The sequence below is a fragment of the Pleurodeles waltl genome, chromosome 5 (genome assembly GCF_031143425.1).
Source record: "Pleurodeles waltl isolate 20211129_DDA chromosome 5, aPleWal1.hap1.20221129, whole genome shotgun sequence".
Taxonomy (NCBI): domain Eukaryota; kingdom Metazoa; phylum Chordata; class Amphibia; order Caudata; family Salamandridae; genus Pleurodeles; species Pleurodeles waltl.
This window is the reverse complement of record NC_090444.1, coordinates 1,545,264,635-1,545,290,957: the sequence shown is the minus strand read 5'-3', so window position 1 is coordinate 1,545,290,957 and position 26,323 is coordinate 1,545,264,635. Positions and strand designations below refer to the sequence as shown.

At 47.9% G+C, this 26,323-nt stretch overlaps 1 protein-coding gene across 1 annotated transcript in view; it reads left to right on the top strand.

Moving 5' to 3' along the window:
* Positions 1 to 26,323, top strand: part of SH3YL1 (SH3 and SYLF domain containing 1) — a 414,394-nt gene that overhangs the window by 144,450 nt on the left and 243,621 nt on the right. The window contains exon 5 of the mRNA XM_069235839.1: positions 3,949 to 4,061. Coding sequence (XP_069091940.1) covers positions 3,949 to 4,061 — 113 coding nt within the window. The remainder of the gene's footprint in view (positions 1 to 3,948; positions 4,062 to 26,323) is intronic.

The following is a 26,323-nucleotide window of genomic DNA, read 5'->3' as shown; positions in this document are numbered from 1 at the left end:
ACTTCTTTGGAATTTCTGTGTCTGTCTGTAATGAGCTCATGGCTTTCTTCAAAGATGAGATAAAGTCATTATGTAACAAAATCATACCTACCATCAAGCACATAGAGACCACTTAGCCTAAAACTCAATCTCATGAACTACTTCCTTACCTTTTTCATTAGAGAACCTTTCAGATACGTCAAGATATCTAAAAGCCTTTAACTATTTCCAGAGCACCACTCCATCATGGGTAATCGGAGTCAACTTTTATCTTTTTGAAAAAAGCCTAGCTGTTGTCTCATTAGACTTCTTCAAATCACAAATATCTATGACCAAGCAAATTCGCCAACCATAGGCTAGTCTGAATCCTACCTTGGCAAATTCATTGAAATCTGAATTATTTATTTAGAGCAATTCCACTGCCAGTAGGAATGATTGGCTAAAGAAGCTGGATGTCCTATACAATAATTTCATATAGGAATATAAAAGTGTGAGAAGGAGCATGAAGTTGTTAGTCCTTCCATTAGACAGGAGTGGCCTAGCTTTTTCTAGCTTTAAGTTTTGGCATTGAGCTGCCATGCTGCAGTGTATGGAACTGTTGATAACAGGCTCTGAGGGGATGTATGATGTGCTGTGGAGCCTACCGAGTATCTATGAACTAAATCTGGGTAGGAAACAATAGGATATCTCCTAGAATTTTGGAACCCAGTTATTATGTTTTTTTTTTTTTTAAGTTAGGTTTAAAATGGTCGAGGCTACTTATAAAATTTGGGCAGCTTTGAAGGGTAAACCGGGCTTTGCCTGGTATAGCTTTTACACTCCGTTTTGGAATTCTACTCTATTTCCATTAGTCTTTCTTGATTTATATTGCTGATATGGAAGAGGTTAGGTATATGGAAACAAGTGGGTGTTTTTTCTAAGTGTCAAATTTGTATGTTTGCTGATTTGCAGCTGAAATATGGACTGCCATAGCAATGTTTTTTTAAATACTTACAAATAGGAGATTTTATTTAAAAACTGAAGTACAATACCATTGGATCAGAAAACAGTCAATGAGTCTTTGAATGCCTAGGGTGGGGCAAAAATTTAAACTTATATACAAGCTACTCATTGAATTCATTCTTGATAATATAGATGTTCAACAGAGAAAATGGGGAAGAACACTGGGTCTAGCTTCTTATGATACGTTTTCAGCAGTCTTTCAATCTTGGGCAGGAGATATTGTTAAGTGCTAGGTTGAAAGGCCAGAAGAAAAAATCCCTGTACAATCTATATTATACCCCCTGAAAATTGTGTAGCTGGGGTAAAAGAATGGATTTAATAAAAAAATTCTTGATGCAGAGATGATGTTGCAGATATTGTACCTAAGTGTTATTCTTGTGTGAAACCAGCAGAGTTTAGGAATAAAATGTACAAATTCCTAAGTAAGGTTTTGAATACTCAGGTTAACATCGTGCCCCAGTATGCTATTAGGGATATATTTGCAGTACATAAAGGATGGACATAAAGCATATCCAATCTTTCTTGCCTTTGCAGTTGGACAAATATGTATTGCAGCAGCTTGGCTGAATCCGGAACCTCCCTCTGTTCAGCAGTAGATATTTCTGTTGCTGGCAATGTATCACCCAGAAGAGGTCTTCTATCATTGTAAGGGAGAGGAGAATAAAGGAGCAGTTGTTTGGTTGCCACTGGCTAGCTGGGTAGACACTGTAATGTCTCCTGGTGCTGGAGGGAATCTAGTGTAGGAATGGTTGATGTTTCTACATGAAGGTGGCATCTAGCTTACTATCTCCAACGTTAATCACAAAATTCTAAGGTATTTTTCAACATGTTTGGTGGCAAGAAATTGATAAATTATGATCATGTACACCTTGTTAAAAGGATATTGCTGATTTATGATCTAAGGGATATTTGATCTACCTGGATGAAGTGTACATAGAAAATGATTTTCCAATAATGCAGATTTGATATTCTTGTATTTGTATTGGTCACTTCCTCAATAAAAAAAAATGGTCAAGGGGCTCATTACTACTTTAGTCCTGCGTTGGGATGACCACCTATGCTTCTGTCCATCCACAGGCCCAATTACAAGTTTCCCGCTGGCCCAGCAGGAAATGGGCCAGCAGCAATGTTGCGGTGCGTCGGTGTGACTGCGCCTGTTGCGCTTTTCAGTGCCTGTAATTCGGGCAGTGAAAAGCACGATGGGGCCATCCATGGAGGCCCCTGCACTGCCCATGCCAAGTGCATGGGTCTCCCGACCCCCCTCTTTCCGCCAGTCGTTGCATGGCGGTTCAACTGCCATGCAAAGTTTGGCGTAAAAGGGACTCGTAAAGCAGCTCTGCCCTGTCGGATTATGACCACCGAGACTGCTAGGCTGTTGACTGGCAGTGCCGGCGGTCGGACCGTGGCGGCTTCACCACGATCATAATATGGAGGTCGGACCACTGGTTTCACAGCTAACAGATGTGTCCACAACTACCAACCTCTTAGCTGCTTATCAGCCTGGATTCAGAAGAGGATTCAGCACAGAGACAGGTTCCTGGAAGGTAGTTGTCATCTACTACATTATTGAAGAAAGCATTGATTCCTGGTATTGCTGAATTTCTCAGCAGCATTCAGGATAGTCTATCATCTGCTAAGGGTACTTGAACAAGAATGGTCCTTTTTCTGAACTGGTTCATCTCCTGCTTCGCCAACCACAGCAACCTGGTAAAGATGGGGAAAACAACCCTTTGATATGAACTGTGAAGTTGAGGATCAATTTTTCACCCTCTGCCTGGAACCTTTATGTGATACTGATTGTGGCATACATCAGTTTGCTGATGAAGCACAACTCTGTTTAGAAACTTGTCTAAATTATATTCTTATACAGAAACCTTGCCTCAAGAAAGCATGGATGTCAAGCAACTTCGTCCTACCAGATCCCTAAAAGTCAGTGTTTATGCTTTTCATCCAAGAAACAGAGTCAACTGTGCCCTTCTGAATGAACTCTTTTGATGACTTTCATTGGACCCTCGCTTCATCTATAAAATCTTTAGGTTTCATTATTGACAATACTCTGAATCTAATTCACTGTACTGTACAAGTCATGTCCTTTTTTTCCCTCCATGCTCTGATAAATATCTCCTCAAAAGCTGAGAACAGTGGCCCATGTTGTGGTCATCTCTCACCTGGACTATGGCAACACAGTCCTTACAGGAGTCTCACAATCCTGCACCTCCCTCACCAAGGCAGTCTTACACACCACAGTTTGGTTTACTTCTCTTAACAGAAAATTCAAATACTCCCTGGTTGTGCTAAATGAACTTATTTGTCTGCCCATCCAAATAAGGACACTGTAAAAAAATTAATCTGTTTAAAAGGACTCACAAGGTCCTCCACCTAGGTACTTCTCATTCTCCAGCTGCACTTTTTACCATTTTTGGAGGACAGATGGGACTTCGGAATAAGGACTTCTCACACAAACACCTGTCCTCACAGGTCCTTTAAGCATTGTTTCACTCAGATTTAAACACCTTCAAAACGCTGCTAATCCATCTATTGTGGCTGTACCTTACCTGATTGTATTCCATAACCTTCCCTGTTTGGATTTCTCTGTTCCTTTTTGTATCCCTCTTCTAATATCTTCACTCTTGTGTTGTAACAGATTTTGTTACCTATAAAACTCACTTGTGCCTTCGAGGGTATAGTTGCACTGTAGAAAAATGAAAAATAAATTAATACAGTTTCGGTACTTATGGCAGTCCTGTATGACATGGGAATGGGAATTTCATACTATCTCTTTTACTTGGATTGAATGTGCCTATGTGCAAATTAAGTCCTTAGCTGTGGTTTCTGCACTATATATCAACAGATTCCAAATGAAGTGTCAATCAAATATAATATTCACTTTATGTTGCTGTCTGCGACTAGAAAAGAAAGATGATATTAAAATCACACATTAAATCTTATCTTCTTTATTCCTTTCAGGTGTCTGATTTAGTGATCATATTAAATCAAGAAAGAGCAGTTTCTGCTTTTGCAAAAGGTGGTAACCTTACGCTTGGTGGTAATTTTACTGTGGCTCTTGGGCCATTAGGCAGGTATGTATGTTTCTAAATGTGTTAGTTGTTGTTTTCAGCGCTACTGACTTTGTGATCAATTTACATTTGTGTGTTTCTAAGTAGGTCATAAGAAAATTATACATTGGTTCAGAATTAATATTTATATTGATGACCTGTTTGTTGTTTTTGTTTTATCTCCCAGTGATAGAAAAAAAGGGCTGACACTGTTTTTACAGATGTTACATAAATGCAGCAGTATGTAGTGGTACTACACATTTGTGACCCTCCTGCATTTTCCCAACAATACAGGGCCTTCTCAAGTATGTTCTATATTCCTATCTAGATAATGTGGAAAAGAAGCTATTTCTCTTCCAAACACTTTTTACATTTTTTGCAATTGGGACTACGCTTTTCAGGGCCCTTGTGTTTTTTGTTTCTTACTCTGGAGCAGGCCCTTTTTGCTACGGAGGTAATCATGTGGATAAATAGTTCTGTATTCTTTTCTTTTTCCATTGCTGTTGCTGGTTCCTTCAGCTAGTGAACAGAACAATGTTTTATACACACCCTGAAAGAGAGACTTTTCTATGACTAACTCGCACAAAACCTGAGTAGCCTGTAGCATCCATGTAATCAAGTTGTTCTGTTTTATATTGAAATATCACTATATCCTCCAGCGAATTCCCTTAAGAACATAAAAATTATAGTAGTAGTTACGACCAAGAATGTAGATTTTGTCAGTGGCTTTCATACGTACCCATGGCAGCTGGAGCCCAAAGCTCCAGGTTCTTCTTCTGGAACTATGGGGTTGTATTTTAATTACAGGTCAATGTGGGTGACTGTACATAATAAATGATAAGATGACTGTTCTAAGATATTAACTGTTCACATTCTTTACAGCTTTTTCACTCCATATCTTATTTAAAGTATACTGGTGAGCAGCATCGTAATCTCCCAAATTTAAAGGAGTTGTGGTTGTTTTGGGGTTAGGTTGTTGACCAACTCCCTTGCAAATGTTGCACAAGGTTTGAAGTCTGTGTAAGTCGGTAGAGAGGCAGGTGTAAACGAGAAGATAAAGGCTTGCTGTGCTTTAACAAGCCTCTCACAAGATCCAAGCAAGTCACTGAAATGAAAACAAGGTTCTGCAAGTTGGCTCTGACTTTCATTTGATAATTAGATTGAGCTGTGGACTTACAAGACTACAAGGCACACAGGAAAAAGTGAGGTACAGATGAACTTCTTGAGAAATTAACCGAATGTCCAAATAAAGATAACTTCTCAAATCATACAAATGTATATTTACTATGTAACAATACAATGTAAAAGTAGCATAAATAGGTAATATAACTCATAACAAAGTTACCTGTCTTGCCCAAAAGGTCTTTATTGCTCGGAAATTACAGTATATTCTGTTGGCTTTGTAATGTGTTTGTAAGTGGAATAATGTTTATGAACACAGGATATTGGCAGTTTGGGCTCTTGAGCCAAGTTAAGCATCCTACAGTATCATAGATGATATTACATTGCTACACTGTGCAACAGTAATTAAACATATGGTTTGTAAATAGAAGCAGTTTCAAAAGACAATATCATAAATAGATGATGTTGCCATGAGTGAGACAAGAGACACTTTCAGGCTCTATATTAATGGACAATAAATAGGTTACAAATGGTGTCAATCAGAAGCCATTAATGTAAATGCTGGATCAAATTTTGGTTATTCACTGCTAAGTCACAACTGTACAAAGCTGAAATTGTTCAGTGGTGTGACGCCATTGGGGTGGGTCCTGTCTTCCCTCGCCTTGCCCAGGTCTCCAAAGACCAGAGTATGTGGTGAAATGGCAACTGGCAGTTTGCTTTCTCCTCCACCTTTCTTGGATCTCTGCCTCACTCAGGTCTCCGTTTGTGGGCGTGGTAAGCTACTGCTTGGGGTATTTAAATATTTTATTTTTTTACTTTAGCAGATAAAGGGGGCAGGCGTCCAGGTGGCAAGATATGTTATAGAATTTTCTACTGAACGGGGAGGGAGGCTGAAGTTAGTGAAGCCATGTTGATCATTATTCCATCATAACTCATATACCTCATCTTCAGTGTCCTATCCCTTTCAGTCTTCAGGCACAAACTAAAAGCATGCCATTATGACCATGATTTGTTTTTTAAAACATTTGGTTAATTTAAAAAAAATGGGAATAATGATTATACCGGGTCACCATTCAAAGAGGAAAACTTAGGTGAGCGTCCCACTTCATTCTGCGTATTGAGGTCTGTGTCTCCCTCCTCCTTTTCAGGTCTGGCATTAGCCAAGACCTTTTAATTTTACAAACATTATAGGATATTTCGGACAGCTCTCTTTATTCATTGGTCTGTTGTTGGGTCTCTCACATTGTGCTTCAACTCACTGCAGAAAACCGCATGGGACAGTGGGCCAGACTACTTCAACCACTGACTAACTTAACTTTAAGTTACTGCATTTTACTCTTTCAGAAAGAACACATCCGCACAGAAGCTAGTCCCTTCTGTGGTAGTGTTTTTTGTTTTTACTTTATTATTAGTTTAATGATAGCTTTGTGTTTAGAGCCTATGTGATAACAGGATGAAGGCAGGGCATTTTCCATCTTTTAGCTTCTGCCCTTGCTAATGTAGTTGTAAATTCCTTGTGTAGTGTTCTTTGTTTTTCTGGCTGCTTCTGTTTCCCATCATACCATATTGTGTCCGTTTAAAACTGTTATCCATAAAGGTATCTTCAATTAACTCTACTTGTAGCTGCTGTCCCTTATATCTGGATGGTATGTATTCTAACTGAGGACTACAGTTATATTTGTAAATCAGTTTAGTCTGTATGACTCGCTTATATGCCTTTCTACTTTGTTTTCAATGCTCTTGTGTGTCCTGCTTACTTATACATTTATCCATTATACTATTAATAGATGTTGTGTGGTTTTTTTGAATTCCCTGAACTGTCTATCTATCTTTGCAGCTCTGTCTATCTATTCACTGAAAAAAAAAGAAAAAAAAAAGGTTAAAGTAATGTTGTTAGGTGAATTTCTCAGTGACAACATCAACGTTTTGAACTAAAAAAAACCAATAAAACAGAAATCAGCAGTTACAGATAGCAGCGCTAACTATACCTTGTGACCCCACCTTGCACTGACATCTTCTACGTCCTGATTTAGGACACCACTGACATCTCAAATTACATCATTGATGACATCACTGGTGACATCATCCAATAAATGTGCTTGTTGTTTTTTAGTTTACATATTGAGGAGGAAATACAATAATACTTGTTCACCTAATTTTGTGCAGCCTGGGGCCAGCTAATGGGTGTAACTGTTGACAAAACGTGTGTGCTCCTAGTGCACCATACTTGTGTAGAGGTATTGAGCACGTTATAAATGTTTACATACAAGAATAAGTGACAATTGACTTCTATCGATTATGCTCCACCGTCACAAGTGAGCTATCATTTTTATCTGGAGACCGAACGGAACGCTGGGTGGTAGGAAAATTGTTCCTGTGCAGTGATCCCACACATAAATGTGAGGAAAATCTGTTTTTTTATTTTTTTTTGTTGCATTTGAGGTTTGCAGGGAATTCTAGGGAAGAAAACGTTGAAAGATCTATGCAAGCCACCCCTCTCTGGACTTCCTGAGTGTCTAGTTTTCAGAAATAACTGGGTTTGGTAAGTTTCCCTAGATGGCTGCCAAGCCCGGGACCAGAAACACAGGTTACCCCCTTGCACAAAATACAAAAACAAGTGTACACTGTTCCAAAGATGATGATAAACTAGGGGGACAATAATGTTCAGGAGAAAGAGCCCTCACACATCCAAGAGGATGTCATGCTTCATCATCGGGTAGCTCCTCGTCAGACCGGCCCTACAATGTCTGACGGGCTCCCCGTATAGGGGGCTCTTTGTCGGAGATATTTATAGGTGGCTGCCGTAGTGGAGGACACTAGTATCATGGTCAGGCACTATTCCTAGCAGGAGAGTGACTCATAAAATTAGTTCCCAGTCCTAATGGAGTAAATACATTTAATAGATCGAAAGATAAGACTGGGACCAAGATTAAAAACATAAGGAAAGTGTAATGTGAGAAATAATGCTCAACCACTTTCTACCTAGTGTTGGAGCTGGGAAAATTATCGCAGATCTCCTAGAACATGGTCAACATGTTTCGCGTACAGTGGTCTAACAAGATCCTATGACGCTTCTTCAGGACCAATTGATAACAAAACGTCTCCTGTCTATATTTACAGAAAGTTTGCGCAATTTAATTTGTCAAACAAGTACATGCAGTCACTTAAATTGAAGTTCACTGTTTGTCAAAAAATTACGGTCGCCCTAGAAAACAAATAATTTTATCAATACACACAGAAAAATTAGAGAGAACGCCTGTGACACAACAGTGTGTAGTAACCAGTCGTGTGGAATAACAAGCCAGTATGCTTACCATCCCTTGTTATATGGGGAGCCCCTTGGGAAGTAGCATGCCGAAAGCGGTCATTACTAATAGAGAAATTAAACACAATGAATTTGACACAAACAATAGAATCAAACACAGTCAAGCTCGTTACTGAAGAACAAGCGATCAAAGTGATTGTCAGATATATATTAATCTGTGTAACTTAGTTATTCGGAAAGAATCCCTTCTCTAGTAAATGTAATAAAGTAGAATACGGAGAGGGAATGGAAATACCAATCAGGTAGGTATATTCGGTGTCTATGGATTATTGTCAGCGGTGATTTACAGGCTGAAAATCACCCGGACCCAGTCTGGACCACGTTGTTTTGTGATAGATAATTTTTTTGTATCCACAATGTGTTGCGCCGTTTCCTGTCGCAGACATGAGGCCTACCCGCACGAGCGAGGTACTATTTTTATCAGGAGACTAGGGGGAATGCTGAGTGTTAGTAAGTTTGTGGCTCCCCTCAGATTCCAGAACTTTGCATCACCAAAATGTCAGGAAAATGTGAATTTTAGACACATTTTGAGGTTTGTAAAGGATTCTGGGTGACAGAACCTGGTGATAGTCTTACCTGTGACCCCAACCTGGATTCCCCTGTCTAGTTTACAAAAATGTGCAGGTTTGCTAGGTTTCTCTAGATGCTGTTTGAGCTAGAGCCCAAAATCCACAACTAGGCACTTTGCAAAAAATACACATCAGTTTTCAGTGGACAAATACGATGTGTCAATGTTGCATTTTAGGGCGTTTCCTGCCGCGGGCACTAGGTCTACTGTGAGAAAACAGGGCTGATTGCAGAGGCCCCCTAACTTTTTTCACCCATTTTTCACTTTTTGCTGGTGTTTTCCTGACTCTGATGGTGCCCTGGGTACTGCTAACCAGTCCCAGGGCCTGTGCTCTGTGTAAAATGGATGTGCAAATTAGGCTAATTATAATTGGCTAAGTTAACCTACCTACAAGTCCCTAGTATATGGTAGGGCATGTAGGTTTAGGGACCACAGCATAGTTAGTGCACCCATAGGTGCACTACTGAGGTGCCCAGTGTCATTTTAAAGGCAGGCCTGCCTTGCTGGCTGCTTTTAAATTAAAGTTATATGCAAATTTGACTTTGGATTTAAAAGTAGTTCCAAAGTCTTAAACTACCTTATTTTTACATATAAGTCACCCCTAAGGTGTGCCCTATGTGCCCCTAGGGCTGGGTGCCATGTAACTGTATGCAGCAACTTCATAAAAATAGTTTTATAAGCCCTGGTGAGGTAAAAACAGCCAAATTCGTTTTTCCCTCATTGTAGTAAATGGCCTTCATAGGCTATAATGGGGAGACTTTATTTTAATTTTTAAAGTCTCCTTAAATTATGCATACCAAGAGTTTGGTATCAAATTAATTGTTGTAATAAATGCCACAACTTCCAGTTGTTGGATTTAATATAACTTGTTCAGGTAAAGAGTTCTAAACTTTACCTAAAAAGTTGCCAATTTCAGCCCTGCATTGTTTTTGCTGCTGTGCTCTGATTGGCCAGCCTTTAGCAGCTTGGCCAAGCTGCCTTGATGAGGTGTGAAGTGGCCTGGCTTCACACAAAGGAATGTGCCTGTGGGAAGGAATCTCCCCCCAGCAGATGGTGAGGCAGGAAGGGGGAGGGCTGCCAAACTGGTCTTCAAAGGCAGAGAAGGACATTTGGAGTAACCAGCAACACCCCCACATCCTGCAACCCCAGACAACTAGGTGCCCCCTTGATTAGATTAGGAGAGGGCAGGAGAGGGGTGTGTTTATGATTTTTAGCCACACCAGTGGGTGGGCTCAGCCAGATGTAACCTCCAAAAATCAGATTCAGACATGATGGATTTTTAGAGAATGTTGCCTCCTGGGATTGATTTTTGCCACACTTCCCAGGAAGTGGCCATCACAGGGGGAAGGACCCAGCACCTGATTGGAGAACCAGGACCCCCCTGCTTTTCACCAAGGAGCAAGGATAAAAGTGGCAGACCTGCACTCACACCTCAGTTCGCTACCACATCCAACAAGGAAGAACAACAGAAGACGAAGGACTGCCCTGCTGGACCCCTGGCCTGCACCTGGAACCTGCACTCAGAAAGACTGCACCAGCTGCACACCTGGGCTTCACCACAAGAAGGACTTTGCCTGGCTTCAACTGGCTCAAGGAGGGACTTCCTGTTTGCTACAGGTGAAAAATTGCTAACCAGAGTCCCCTGCACTGACTCCTGAAGAAAGCGACCAGCTGCCCACTTTCCGGTGGCCAAAAAGGAGTTTGCACCAGGTGCATTCTCGGAGTTGTAGTCTGCACCCCCAAGGACCATCTCAGAACTTCTGGACCCTTGGGGTGAGCTGTGGACCCCAAAAGAACCTTAAAAGGACATCTGGGAGAAGCTCCAGAAGTTTGGAGAAGTTTGGACAACTTTTGAAAAAAAGCTCCATAGAGGGACCGACCCGCCGCGGCAACTCTAGCCGGCTTGCCTCAACCGTGACCCGGCCTGATTTTCTGGTTCGTCCCGGTAAAGAAAAATCTCAGAAAAAGAGACTAAGTCCGAAGGTAAAAAGTTGACCCGGACCTCCCAGCCAGCGTATCCGAGGAGGGCTCCATGGACGTCGGATCAAGATCCAGGTTTACCCCGGTCGAAGGATTTTCAGCTCGAAAAAACGACTAAGTCCGAAGGTAAAAATCTCCACCGAGGATTCCAGCATCGCTTATCCGGAGAAGGGCTCCAGGAGGTCGGATTGGACTGGCAGGTTCATCCCGCTGAAGAAAATCTTCGAAAAAAAGACTAAGGCCCTCATTCTGACCCTGGCGGTCGGTGATAAAGCGGCGGCCAAGCCGCCAACAGGCCGGCGGTCTAAAATATGCAATTCTGACCCTGGCGGGAACCGCCAACACAGCCCGCCGTATTAACACTCCGCCCGCCACGGCGGTACAAACAAACAGCGCGGCGGTCCCCGCCAACAGCCAGGCGGCAGACAATGTACTGCCCACCCTATCACGACCCACCAATCCGCCACCTTTTCCGGGGCGGGAGCACCGCCGATAAGAACACGGCGGAAACAGACTACGAACGGGAAAACGCTCACCTCTACGCACTCCACGCGAGATTCCGGCAGTATGGAACCAGAGTTGCAGGTCATCCCCGCACTCCTATACCTGCTCATATACCAGGAGCACGCCCGGCGGCGCGGAAGACATCGGTGAGTACTGCACCTACGACACAGGGGAGGGAAAAGATTACCGGCACACACCCACCCACCCACACCCACTACAACACACACATCAATGCATTCCCACAGATCACTGTCACAACCCACAAACCACCCCCCTCCGAAATAATGCAAAGACCAAAATAAGAGATCATAAACGGGCAGATATATTGAAATATGTACACCAGTAATCCCAATAAATAAATAAACTATGTACAAAATATACACAGCTACTAAATGTAGTCCAACCACTGTCCGTGGATCACAGGGGTCCTGTGCAAAGGGGCAAGGCCCAGTCCCACGACAAGAACTCCACGGAGAGAACACTGCAGGGGCATCAGAAAGAAAATAGGACAGGCACCTCAGGGGGAAGGGAAGGGGGGGCACCTCAGCCACTTGAGTACACGACGCCAGATCCACGAGGGGACTCCATGACCACTGGGCCATCCTGGGGAGTGCTAAGCCACAGTCCATACAGTGGGTGGCCTGCCCACTGGGCCATTCTGGGGAGTGCAAAGCCACAGTCCATACAGTCCATACAGTGGGTGGCCTGCCCACTGGGCCATCCTGGGGAGTGCAAAGCCACTGTCCATACAGTCCATACAGTGGGTGGCCTGCCCACTGGGCCATCCTGGGGAGAGCAAAGCCACTGTCCAAACAGTCCATACAGTGGGTGGCCTGCCCACTGGGCCATCCTGGGGAGAGCAAAGCCACTGTCCAAACAGTCCATACAGTGGGTGGCCTGCCCACTGGGCCATCCTGGGGAGAGCAAAGCCACAGTCCAAACAGTCCATACAGTGGGTGGCCTGCCCACTGGGCCATCCTGGGGAGAGCAAAGCCACAGTCCATACAGTCCATACAGTGGGTGGCCTGCCCACTGGGCCATCCTGGGGAGAGCAAAGCCACAGTCCAAACAGTCCATACAGTGGGTGGCCTGCCCACTGGGCCATCCTGGGGAGTGCAAAGCCACGGTCCATACAGTCCATAACAGACCCCACTGCCACTGGAGGAGGCAAGTTGGCCAGAGGACATCCTGCAGCCCTGCCCGAGATAGATCCTGCCCTGCCACGTCTGCCAAAGGGCCAGCGGTTCTTGCCTTGAAGGGCCCAGTTCAGCGCTCCTTGCCTTGAAGGGCCCAGTTCAGCGGTTCTTGAGACGGCGGGGCCCAGTTCAGCGCTCCTTGCCTTGAAGGGCCCAGTTCAGTGGTTCTTGAGACGGCGGGGCCCAGTTCAGCGCTCCTTGCCTTGAAGGGCCCAGTTCAGCGGTTCTTGAGACGGCGGGGCCCAGCGGAGCGGTTCTTGAGACGGCGGGGCCCAGTTCAGCGGTTCTTGAGACGGCGGGGCCCAGTTCAGCGCTCCTTGCCTTGAAGGGCCCAGTTCAGCGGTTCTTGAGACGGCGGGGCCCAGCGGAGCGGTTCATGAGACGGCGGGGCCCAGTTCAGCGGTTCTTGAGACGGCGGGGCCCAGTTCAGCGCTCCTTGCCTTGAAGGGCCCAGTTCAGCGGTTCTTGAGACGGCGGGGCCCAGCGGAGCGGTTCTTGAGACGGCGGGCCCAGTTCAGCGGTTCTGGAGACGGCGGGGCCCAGTCCAGCGCTCCTTGCCTTGAAGGGCCCAGTTCAGCGGTTCTTGAGATGGCGGGGCCCAGCGGAGCGGTGCTTGAGACGGCGGGGCCCAGTTCAGCGGTTCTGGAGACGGCGGGGCCCAGTCCAGCGCTCCTTGCCTTGAAGGGCCCAGTTCAGCGGTTCTTGAGACGGCGGGGCCCAGCGGAGCGGTTCTTGAGACGGCGGGGCCCAGTTCAGCGGTTCTGGAGACGGCGGGGCCCAGTCCAGCGCTCCTTGCCTTGAAGGGCCCAGTTCAGCGGTTCTTGAGACGGCGGGGCCCAGCGGAGCGGTGCTTGAGACGGCGGGGCCCAGTTCAGCGGTTCTGGAGACGGCGGGGCCCAGTTCAGCGGTTCTGGAGACGGCGGCCGGTCTATGGCCAACTGCTCATTGCCTGGTGGTGCCCTCCTGGGCAGCGGGGATGGTGCTCCTTCAATGCCCACCTGGGCTGTGGGTGGTGGGGCCCTCCTGGCCAGCTGGGCTGGGTCCTCCCTGGGCAGCGGCTATGGGGGTGGTGGGCTCTCCCAGGGCAGCTGTGCCGGTTCCTCCCGGGGCAGCGGCTATGGGGGTTGTGGGCTCCTCCTGGGCAGCAGGCCTGCTGCCTGACCTCTCCGACTTGCTGCCCTTGCCCTCCTTAGTCGTGGGCTTGTGGCCCTTTCCTCCCTTTGGAGCTGTGGCTGGTGACTGTCTCTGGGTGGTGTCCGGGGGGATGTAGAAGGCGGGCTCCTGCGGCGCCCCTTCCGCCTTCTGCTCCTCTTCCCAGGGGGTGGGCTGGCTGTCCCCTTGCTGCTGGGCGAAGATCCAGACATGCGGGCTGGCGGGCTCCAATACCCCTGCACCCTTGTCAAGGGGGCTGCAGGGCTGGTGGTGGCTGAGGTGCTCTTCTTACCCCGACGAGAAGGAGGGGGGGGCTCAGGGTCAGGAAAGAAGTTAGTAGTGGCGAGGAAGAGCTTCTTGGGACAATGGAGAGTGGTAGGTACAGTGGGAATGGGAGTGGAGGGAGAGGATGTGGTTGTAGGTGAGTCACGTTTGCTGTCTTTGGGTGCAGGTGCAGGAGGGATAGGCTGTCGTGAGGTGGATGGCTGTTGGGTGGGTGGGTGGCTGCGTTTGTGTGGTGTGGAAGAGGGGGTGACAGACACAGTGGGAGAGGACACAGGGGACGTGTAAATGGCAGTGGGGGTGGTGACTGCACGTGTGCGGACTGGAGTGGAGGGTGTGCTGGTGATGGAAACACTGGCTGATGGTGAGGTGAATGGAGGTGTGAGTGTAGACGTCACAGGGAGGGAGGAGGGAGACGAGGAGGTGGGGGTCACAGAGGTGGTAGTGACTGTTGGCATGTCTGCATCGGAATGTTGCGTGTGTGAATGTCTGCGTGATCTGTGGTGCTTATGTTTGGATGAGCTTCTCTTGGGTGTTGAGGTGTGTGCAGGCTGGTCTGATGGTGTGGGTGGGACAGGCAGAGGAACAGGAGACTGGGAGGAGGGAGTTAGTAGAGGGAGGCAGGAGACAGGGACAATGGCTGCCGTCAGTGCTGAGGCCAGAGCCTGGAACGATCGCTGATGGGCAGCCTGACCCGAATGAATGCCCTCCAGGTACGCATTGCTGCGATGAACCTCCCTCTCCACCCCCTGGATGGCATTCAAAAGGGTAGTCTGCCCAACAATGAGCGTTCGGAGGAGGTCAATGACCTCCTCACTGAGGGCAGCGGGGGTAACAGGGGCAGGGCCTGAGGTGCCTGGGGCGAAGGAGATGCCCGGCTTCCTGGCAGAGCGGGCACGGGGCGAACGCTGAGGGGCTGCTGGGAGGGCGGAGATGGTGCGCTGGGTGGCGGCTGTACCTGTAATGGCGGGGGGCACGGATGGTGCCACCCCCGCAAGGGAGCCCCCTTCCGAGGACGTGTCCGTGTCGCTGCAGGGTCCAGTCGTCCCCGTCGTGGAGCTCCCCTCGCCCTCCGTCTCACTGGTCCAGTCTGACTCTGTGGCATGGCCCTCCTGGGCCATGTGAGATGCAGCTCCCTCCTGCCCCGATGCCACTTCTCCTCCGCCTGATGATGCTGATGCACACAAGCACAGAAAGACAAACAAAAAGGGGGGGGGAGAGAGAAATAAAGGGATATTGAGTACATGGATCTCCGGTACAGTTAGCGGACATGACAGACACAGATGCCCCCTGCACTAAGTTGCGCACTTGGGGTCCGCTACGCATTCCGTGGAACATGCCCTACACGCCTAGAGTTGACAACTGCACCCATGGATGACACGGCCCAGGGATGGCTGTACTGACAAACTACTGAGGGTGGTGGCTGGGGACACAGGGGCTTACGGGGGTGCCCAGCCTACAGATATCGCCCTGGCCTAGGGGGACCCCCAGCCCTCCTCCCCCACCCAGACACCTCCACTGCGCGACAACAGAGTAGATAATGCTTGTACTCACCCCCTTGTGTCTGCTGTGCTGCCCTCACGCGCCCATCCAAATCAGGGTAGGCCACCGCCAGGATCCGGAACATCAGGGGGCTCAGTTGACGGCAGGCACCCCGCCTACGTTGGGAGGCCATCCCCAGCAGAGACTCGGCGGTCTTCTTGGTCCCGCGGCGGATGTCCTCCCACCTCTTGCGGCAGTGAGTGCCCCGTCGATGGTGGACCCCCAGGGTCCGGACTTCCTTGGCGATGGCACGCCAAATCCCGATCTTCTCATGGGCGCGGACCTATGTGACACGTACAGGGAGGGAGAAATACCACGTTCAAGTTTGTCAGCATTTTCCTTGCCAGTGGCCCAACGCCCCCCATCCCCGCCAGGCCCCCCGCCATGCCCCCCGCCAGGCCCAACATGCCCCCCATCCCCGCCATGCCCCCCGCCATGCCCCCCGCCAGGCCCAACATGCCCCCCATCCCCGCCAGGCTCCCCGCCATGCCCCCCGCCAGGCCCAACATGCCCCCCATCCCCGCCAGGCCCCCGCCATGCCCCCCGCCAGGCCCAACATGCCCCCCATCCCCGCCATGCCCCCCGCCATGCCCCCCGCCAGGCCCAACATGCCCCCCATCCCCGCCAGGCCCCCCGCCAGGCCCCCCGCCATGCCCCCCGCCAGGCCCAACATGCCCCCCATCCCCGCCAGGCCCCCCGCCATGCCCCCCGCCAGGCCCAACATGCCCCCCATCCACGCCAGGCCCCCCGCCATGCCCCCCGCCAGGCCCAACATGCCCCCCATCCCCGCCAGGCCCCCCGCCATGCCCCCCGCCAGGCCCAACATGCCCCCCATCCCCGCCAGGCCCCCCGCCATGCCCCCCGCCAGGCCCAACATGCCCCCCATCCCCGCCAGGCCCCCCGCCAGGCCCCCAAGCCAGCCAGTGGCCCCAAATCCAGATTGAATTAAACTCACTTGTTGGTCTGGAGGACCGTAGAGTAGCGCATACTGGGGGAGGACCCCATCCACAAGTTTCTCCAACTCCTCTCCTGTGAAGGCAGGGGCCCTTTCCCCAGGCGCAGCAGCCATTGTCCCTTCCAGACCGAGGTCACAGCAACACTTGCAGTATAGGTCCTCTCCTGTGAAAGTTCAAGTCGCAAGTGGATAAGTAGATAGAAAATGGCGGTCACGTCCGCGGCGGTGCGTACCGCGGCGGTGCGTCCCGCCGGCGGCCTTCGCCATTGGCTCCTGAAACCCATAGGCTTCAATGTTAACCAATGCGGCTTCGCGCCGCGGTCTTCGCCCGCCGCCCGCCGCGGTGTGCCACGCCAGCGCATTGACCTCACATCCCATTGTCACACTTCACAGGTCAGGCAGCCGCCATTTCCAGGGCCCACATGGCTCAAATTCAACTGCGTCACACAGGCCTAGGCCTTGCATAGCCACTCAGACACGCCATTCACTGCATAGAGAATCGTTTACTGTGCTAGCTGTGAGTACGTACCTGTGGGTTGCTTGACTGTGTGCTCCATGTTGTCCTTCCTAGGCACCGTCCGCTGGGTTGGGCGAGGAGACGGATGAATCCTCCCGTGTACCGACCGCTGGTGGACCTGTCGACAATGGAAGAACGCCACATTATCCTGACCTACCGTCTTAACCGTGCCACTATCCATGAACTGTGTGCCCAGCTGGAGCCCGACCTGATGTCCCCCATCCGCCAACCCACAGGGATTCCCCCTCTGGTGCAGGTCATGTCAGTACTCCATTTCTTGGCAAGTGGGTCATTTCAGACAACAGTGGGAATTGCTTCTGGGATGTCTCAGCCCATGTTTTCGAAGGTGTTATCCAGAGTGTTGTCTGCCCTGATGAAATCCGTGAGGAGCTACATCATTTTCCCTGAGGTGGGCGAATTGGCTACAGTGAAGGGTGATTTCTACGCCCTTGGACATATTCCCAACGTAATTGGTGCCATTGATGGGACCCATGTGGCTTTGGTTCCCCCAAGAGACAGGGAGCAGGTGTACAGGAACAGAAAAAATTACCATTCAATGAACATCCAGGTGGTGTGTTTGGCTGACCAGTACATCTCGCATGTAAATGCCAAATTCCCAGGGTCAGTGCATGACGCCTACATCCTCAGGAATAGCAGCATCCCTTACGTGATGGAACAGCTACAGAGACACCGTGTATGGCTAGTGGGGGACTCTGGGTACCCCAACCTGTCGTGGCTACTGACCCCAGTAAGGAATCCCCGGACCAGGGCAGAGGAACGGTACAATGAGGCCCATGGGCGTACTAGGAGGGTGATCGAACGCACCTTTGGCCTCCTAAAGGCCAGGTTTAGGTGCCTGCATATGACAGGTGGATCCCTAATGTACTCACCTAAGAAGGTGTGTCACATCATCGTGGCCTGCTGCATGCTTCACAACCTGGCTTTGCGCCGCCAGGTGCCTTTCCTGCAGGAGGATGGTCGAGACGGTGGTGTTGTGGCAGCGGTGGAACCTGAGGAGAGTGACGAGGAGGAAGACGACGGGGCTGAAACAGACAACAGGGACAGAATCATTGAACAGTACTTCCAATAGGACACAGGTAACATTTCAAAGATAATTTAGTAAATGTTAACTACTCTCCTGCATCTCTGCTGCCTGTCTATTTGCCCCAGTGTATGATGACTGAGTTTTGGCTTTTCCCTCCCTATTTCAGATCTGGGGTCCCCACTACGAGTCCTGTGCTTCGTTTCCCCATGGACTACAGCTTTGTGGCAGCTGTTTGTTGACTTCACCATGTACAAGGACATATTTGCACTGTCATGTCAATTACAATATATTGAAATCACAGCCAGACTCCAGATATTTTGGTGCAAAATAGGTGTTTATTTAAGTGCTCAAAATGGGATGGGTGGTTTCAAGTGGGTGGGGGCTATGGTGAAGGAATGTCCATGGCAGAGTCCAGAGTAACAGTCACACAGGTGCATTGTCCAGAGGCCTGTGGAGAGATGGAGCATGGGCAGTTCAAGGATGGACAGGGTGACAATGTGGGACAGTGGGATGACATCAGGTGGTATCCATTGCTGGCGGGGGTCTTGACATCCTACTCTGTCTTCTTGCGAGATCTCAGGGCCCTCTTGCGGGGTGGTTCTTCTCCTGCAGGAGGTGGGGGTCTGGTGGGCTGCTGCTGTGCGGGGGCCTCCTGTCCACTAGCGCCGGCGGAGGTGGTTGGCTGTTCTTGGTCCAGGCTAGTGGCAGGGGCCCTTGGGTGTTGTTGAGTGTCCGCCCTGGTGTTGACGAGGTCCTGCAGCAGCCCTACCATGGTAACCAGGGTGGTGTTGATGGCTCTGATGTCCTCCCTGTACCCCCGATAGTGTTCCTCCTGCAGTACCTGGATCTCCTGGAACCGGGCCAGTACCGTCGCCATCGTCTCCTGGGAGCGGTTGTATGCTCCCATGATGGTGGTGAGGACCTCGTGGAGAGTGGGTTCCCTGGGCCCGTCCCCCCCCTGTCGCACAGCTGCCCTCCGAGTTGCCCTGTTTCCCTGGGCCTCTGCCCCCTGGCCGGTGTGCCCACTACCACTGCCCGCAGGTCCCTGTTGTTGTTGGGGTGGTGGGTTATCCTGGGTGCCCTGTAGTGGTAGACACACCGCAGATTGACGCGCCCTGGAGACAGAGGCATGGGCCCGCTGGGTGGGAGCTGTGCTGGTGTTCCCAGACGGGTTTGGGTCTGTAGTGGCCTGGGCCTGTGTGAGGGGAACCGACTGTCCAGAGGTCCCCGATGGTCCGGGCTGGTCATCGGTGTCCAGGTCGACAGAGCTGCTGTCATCGCTGACGGCCTCTTGGGTGGGGGGTGTGGAGAATTCTGGCCCCTCCGCCGCGGTGTGTTGACGGTCGGGTCCTGCAGGGGTATAGAGGTATGGTTATAGTTTCAATGTGTGGCATATGGGTGTATCTATGGGTTCTCGTGTCCCCAAGTGCTGGCATTCGTGTGTGGGGGCTTTGGTGAGGGTGGCTTGTGGGGGGGATGTGTATATGCATTGGGCATGCTTTGGTGATGGGTGTCCATGCTTAGTGGACGCATGCAGGCCTAGGTTTTGGGATGTGTGGGTTGTGATGGTGAGACATTGGCGGGGAATAGGTGTGCTGGGGGTGGGGGTGAGGATGGTGGTGGGGGTGAGGGTGGGGGTGAGAATGGGGGTGGGGTTCGAGGATGGGGGTGAGGGTTGGGGTATGATTTGGCATGCAGGTGGGGGGGAAGCAGTATTGAAGCTTCAACTTACCAGTATCCATTCCTCCGCCGACTCCTGCGAGGCCGTCAGGATGCAGGATGTTCAAGACTTCCTCCTCCCATGATGTGAATTGTGGGGGTTGAGGTGGGGGTACTCCGCCAGTCTTCTGCACGGCGATGTTGTGCCTGGATACCATGGAACGCACCTTCCCCCGTAGGTCGTTCCATCGCTTCCTGATGTCTTCCCGATTTCTGGGGTGCTGTCCCACTGCGTTGACCCTGTCGACAATCCTCTGCCATAGCTCCGTCCTCCGGGCAATGCTGGTGTATTGTATCTGTGTGCCGAACAGCTGGGGCTCTACCCGAACGATTTCCTCCACCATGACCCTGAGTTCTTCGTCTGTGAAGCGGGGTTGTCTTTGGGGTGCCATGGGGTGGTGTGTATGATGTGTGGGGTGGAGTATGTGTAGTTAAGTGTGTTGAGTGTGGTGGTGTGTGTTGTTTTGTGTGTGGATAGTGTGTGGGTGATGGTGTTGAGTGGCTGTGGCTGTTAGTTTGTGGATGCTGGTGTCTCGCTCTGGCCTTCTTTCAGAATTTTTTTGCGTAGGGGTTTGTGGGTGATGTGGGTGGGTGTTTTATATTGTATTGTGTGTGTGGGAGTGGTGTGTGTATGTGTATCAGGTGTGTGGGATTCAAATCGTCCAATGTGGCTGAGTTTTGTTCGTTTGTGTGTATTCTGACCGCGGCGGTGTGTCCCGCCAATGGAATACCGCGTTTGAATGACCGCCGCGTGGATTCGTGGGTCGTAATGGCATGGGCGTATTTCTGTTGGCGTGGCGGTGGAGGTTTGGTCACCTCCACCTTTCCGCCGACCGCTGGTCTGGCGGTCGGTTGTGGCTGTCGGATTTTCGGAGGTTTGCCTTCTGCGGGTCAGAATGACCGTGGCGGGTTTCCGCGGCCGCGGCGGTGTTATGGCGGTCTTCTGACCGGCGGTAAGTGCATTTTACCGCCGGGGTCAGAATGACCACCTAAGTGTGAAGGTAAACTTTTAACCAAGGCCTCCCGCGGCCTGTAGCCGAGCAGGGCTCCATCGCGGTCAGCCTTAAACTTTGACTTTGCCCCGGTCGAGGTGCAACCAGATGACCCGATTGGCGCTTTTTGTTTCTAGGCGCTAAAAAAAAGAAAATCTTTAAAAATTCATATCTCCGGTTCCCCTTATCTGATTTTATTCGTTTTGGTGTCATTTTAAAGATAAAAATATAATCTATTTTTATAAATTGGTTTTGGATTTTTAAACTGTTTCCTGTGTTTTATTTGATTACTGTTTTGTGATATTTGAATGCTTTACACTCTGTCTCCTAAGTTAAGCCTTGACGCTCATTGCCAAGCTACCAAGGGTTGAGCTGGGGTTAATTTACTACTGAGACCTAACTGGACCTTAGTGGCCTATTGCTAAGTGTAGGTACCTACCTGCCCTTACCAATAACCCATTTTCCAACATCTACCAACACAAGTCATTACTGTTTTTATTGCAAGACTTGAAGCGGAAAGCTAGGTTGAAGGAAGTTTGTGGCTCCCCTCAGATTCCAGAACATTGCATCAACGAAATGTGAGGAAATTGTGTTTTTAGAAAACATTTGAGGTTTTCAAAGGATTCTGCATGACACCATAAGTCACCCTATCCTGGATTCCCCTTGGTATGTAGAGGTTTGTTAGGTCTCTCTAGATACCGGCTGAGCTAGAGCTCCAAATCCACAGCTAGGCACTTGGCAAAAAATGTGTCAGTGGAAATATGTGATGTGTCCCCTGTGCGTTTTGGGGTGTTTCCTGTTGCGGGCACTAGGCCTACCCACACAAATGAGATACTATTTTTATCAGGAGACTTGGGGAAATGCTGGGTAGAAGGAAGTTTGCGGCTCCCCTCCGATTCCAGCACTTTGCATCTCTGAAATGTGAGGAATATGTTGTTTTTATACATTTTGAGGTTTGGGAAGGAATCTGGGTAACAGAACATGGTGAGAACCCCAAGTCATCCCATCCTGGATTCCCCTAAGTGTCTAGTTTTCAAAAATGTACAGGTTTGCTGTGTTTCCCTATGTGCCGGCTGAGCTAGAGCCCAAAAGCCATAGCCAGGCACTTTTGAAAAAAAAAAAAACGTGTCAGTTTTCCGTAAAAAAATGTGATGTGTCCGTTTTGCGTTGTGGGGCATTTCCTGCTGCGGGCACTAGGTCTACTCACACAAGTGAGGTACCATTTTTATCAGTAGACTTGAGGGAACATAGAATAATAGAACAACTGTTAATACCCATTGTCTTTCTGTGCATTTGCACTTTCCAAATGTGAGACAGTAAGAAAGAAGTCATTTTGAGAAATGCCCTGTAATTCACATGCTAGTATGGGGACCCTGGAAATCAGAGATGTGCAAATAACCACTGCTTTTCAACACCTTAGCTTGTGCCCATTTTGGAAATACAAAGGTTTCCTTGATACCTATTTTTCACTCTTTATATTTTAGCAAACAAATTGCTGTATGCCCGGTATAGAATGAAAACCCATTGCACGGTACAGCTCATTTATTGGCTCTGGGTACCTAGGGTTCTTGATGAACCCACAAACCCTACATATCCCCGCAATCAAAAGAATCCAGCAGACATAACGGTATATTGCTTTAAAAAAATCTGACATAGCAGGAAAAAGTTAGAATAAAGCGTGGAGAGAAATGGCAGTTTTTTCACCTCAATTTCAATATTATTGTTATTTTAGCTTTTATTTTCTGTAGGAAAACCTAGAAGGATCTACACAAATGACCCCTTGCTGAATTCAGAATTTAGTCCCCTTTTCAGAAATGTATAGCTTTCCACCATTGGTTTCACGCCCTTTTCTGTCGCTAACTTAAAGGAGGGTGAAAGTACAAAAAATATGAATAATGTGGTATGGTTCACTAAAATGCCAAAACTTTGTTGAGAAATGTGTTTATCTGATTCTACTCCTGAAAGCTGGTGATTTTAGCACTGCAAACCTTTCATTGGTGACATTTGCAGGGAGGTGAGAAACAGATGCATCTCCCCTCCCCCCCCCAAAAAACCACAAATTTTAGCTGAATTTTGGCTAATTTATTGGTCCGCATCAGGGCAATCCACAAACTCTGGGTACCTTTAGAATCTCCACGGTGTTAGAAAAAAAAGGACACAAATGTGGCTTGGATAGCCTATGTGGACAAAACGTTATGGGGGCTTAAGCGCAAACTATGCCAAATAGCCACAAAAAGCTTAGCATTTATGGGGGTGGAGGAGGCTTAGCAACGAAGGGGTTAAGCAAACAGATCTTTGTCATCAAATACAGGTATAGCAGGGCTACACAGAACAAACTTCTCCAGGGGTACAAATGTCGCCGTAGGCAATAAGAACAACATCATTTGTGCAATTATTTATTTTTTCTGACTTTTCACACAGTTACTCTTCCATCTTTCTTCCTAAGTAATTTTTTTTTGTTTTACTCCTCCATATATTGTGTAACATAGTACTTTTAAATATCAAGTTACATTCTGATCAATAATTGATAACAGTGATACATTTCTATATTCTCTGAAGACTTTTACATTTTTCACTCATAATCACATATTTATATGTACTGCACCACTAACCTCATGTTCTGTTTCTGTTAAAAAAAAAAAAAAAAAAAGAAAACACAGCCTAACATTTCATTTTTTATCCAAAATTAATTTATATCATACCTTCAAATAATTTGTAAAATTACACATCTTTCCTAACTGTGAGCACAGTGATTTACTTTAGAAATGGCAATATCTCCACTCAAACATCTTGTAGGGGTAAAATAAATGCACAGTAAGATTCACAAAAACCCTAGGCCTTGTATTAACAGATCGCAGATGCTTTGTTTTATAATTTCAGAAACATTGCCTCATTACTTACACTACACCCAGATTGAATATTTCATTTTTTAACACAACATCCAATGATTGGTGATATCTTTTCACATTCTTAAGTCTACCTCTCAAAACCTTTATTGGTAAACATGCACATCTATAAACAGTTTTTCACTCACTATACCTTGCATAGAGTAAATGTATTCACAATAGTATACTTAGTGACACTTCTCAACAAAATCGTAAAACATTTTTTATTACCCGAACTTAGAGCAGTTTCATATATACAGCTGAAGACACCTGCTGACTGACTCTTGTGATTGCACAAGACTGTTGAACTCTGGGTGGCAGCACCACCGCTTATGGGTGACTTAGTCTCTCCCACACCATTTGGCAACTGTCGGCCCAACCCTATTGGCTTGCTTAGCAGTACCTCATCTAGACACAAAGGGTGAAAGTGATTTGTGGCAGTCTAGCTCATGACACTCTGGTGACTTCTAAGGAGAGTCCTGGTGAGCGAGTTATACCCTTTTCTTTCACCAGCAATGAGTCTCGCACACACACAGCCAATGAAGGAGATGCAGGATAATTTTCAATAGATTTAATGAAAAGACTGCAAACTATGATAAAAAACATGAGCTACAATGATAAAGATAATGAGACATAACAGGATTAGGATTATGAAAATCAGTGATGTAAAAATGAACAACCCCAACATATTGCAATAAACATTGATAACTGATTCCTACCTAACACCTTATTTCTAGTCTATAGCGAGAGCATGGCAGGGTTAGCCCAACCTCCGTTTGAAGTCCACAAGAGATGCACCCACCCCTATTTCCTTGGTCTAACCTCTGCCTCCTGATGTGGCTGTAGAGACAAGGCTGAGGTCGACTATAAAATTGTGTGCAGCATGAAGGAAAATTCCTGGCTGGAAGAATCCTTCTAATGACCCTTAGGCCACATGGTGTTTAAATCAGTAAACATGTTTTCTTCTGTGAAGTAGGCCTGACGTGAACGTGTGCCTAATTATTAGATTGTTTACACAGTCTTGTGACGGCAATACCAAACATTATCCTGTGCCATTCCCATTCTATTCTTGTCAGCCCTAGGTCAAGGAACACAATTAAAAATGTCATGCATAAAAATGATGATAACGCGTTTGCTAAATGACAACTAAGTATGAAAATAAAATATCATAGCTGAAAAAAGGCTATTCTAAAATGAATAAATTAAAACAGGATGATATCTAGGTAAGAGGGCACAAGCCACAGGCCTCTGCTAAGCTAAAATATATGTGCCCGAACAAGACTTAAAAGGACCCATGACATACCGGTCTGTCTCGGTTCCATATTCAGTTTCTTCTGCGGAGCACAATTCGAACAGGCTGCCCTCTCCTCAATTTGCCAGGAACAATCTGACATATCCATGGTTCTGCACCCAGTCATGTTACAGCATTCCTTTAACCATGCAACAAGAATGGTAACTATTGGTTGAGCCTAGGCCTTTTTTTTTTTTTTTTTTATCCTCTCCACTGAGACCTATGTTTTACAAGATATATGTGTGTAGTATGGTATGGTGAGAGACTGGCCTCTCCACATAGACCTCTATCTCAGGATGTCACGTGTACATAGTAGTGTGTATAGCGGGACTGGCTTCTCCAGTGAGAGTCCTCTCTCTAATGATGGCTGTGTTTAGTAGGGTGAGAGGAAAGACTGTCCTCTTCCCTCAGACTTCTCTTTTACATGAAAGGTGTACTTAGTAGGGTTCCTGCATGGAATGCCGTCTCTTTCCTCATTTCTTTCTCAGATAATGGAAGCTCGTAGTAAGGTGAGTCGTTGGACTGCCCCCTCCTTCCGGGCCTCCCTCTCAGATGATGTTTGCATAGTAGGGTGTGTGGATAGAGACTGCCTCTCCACAAAGTCTTTTTCAGATGACAGGTGTATGTATTTGAGTGTTTGCATGGACTGGCCTCTTCTATTAGACCACTCCATCAGATGATGGCTGTGGGTAGTAGGTTGTGTACACAGACTAATCTCTCCTTCCAGATACCTCTCTTAGATGACAGGTGTGCGTAGTAGGATGAATGATGAAAGACTGGCTTCTCCAGTGAGACTTCTGTCTCAGATGACAGGTCTAGTTAGTAGGGTGTACACATGGACTAGCCTCTCCTGTCAGACCCCTCTCTCACATGACAAATGTGCATATCAAGCTGTGTAAATGGACTGGTCTCTTCTGTCACAACTCTGTCTCGGATAACGTGCGTAGTAGGTTGTGTGGAGAGAGACTGGCCTCTCCACTGAGCTATCTAGCTTGGATGGCAGCTGGGCATAGTATGCTCTGTTCAGGGTCTGTCCTCTGTGCTAATACCCCTCTCTCTAATAATGTATGTGTATGGTAGGGTGTGGGGAGAGACTTTGCCCAGCTCACAACTCTTACAAAGCTAATGGGTGTAAATAGTACACCCTGACTCCTTCCTACAGTAGCAAGTGTGCATACTACAGTTTATTCAAAGATTACCTACTGCTTTCT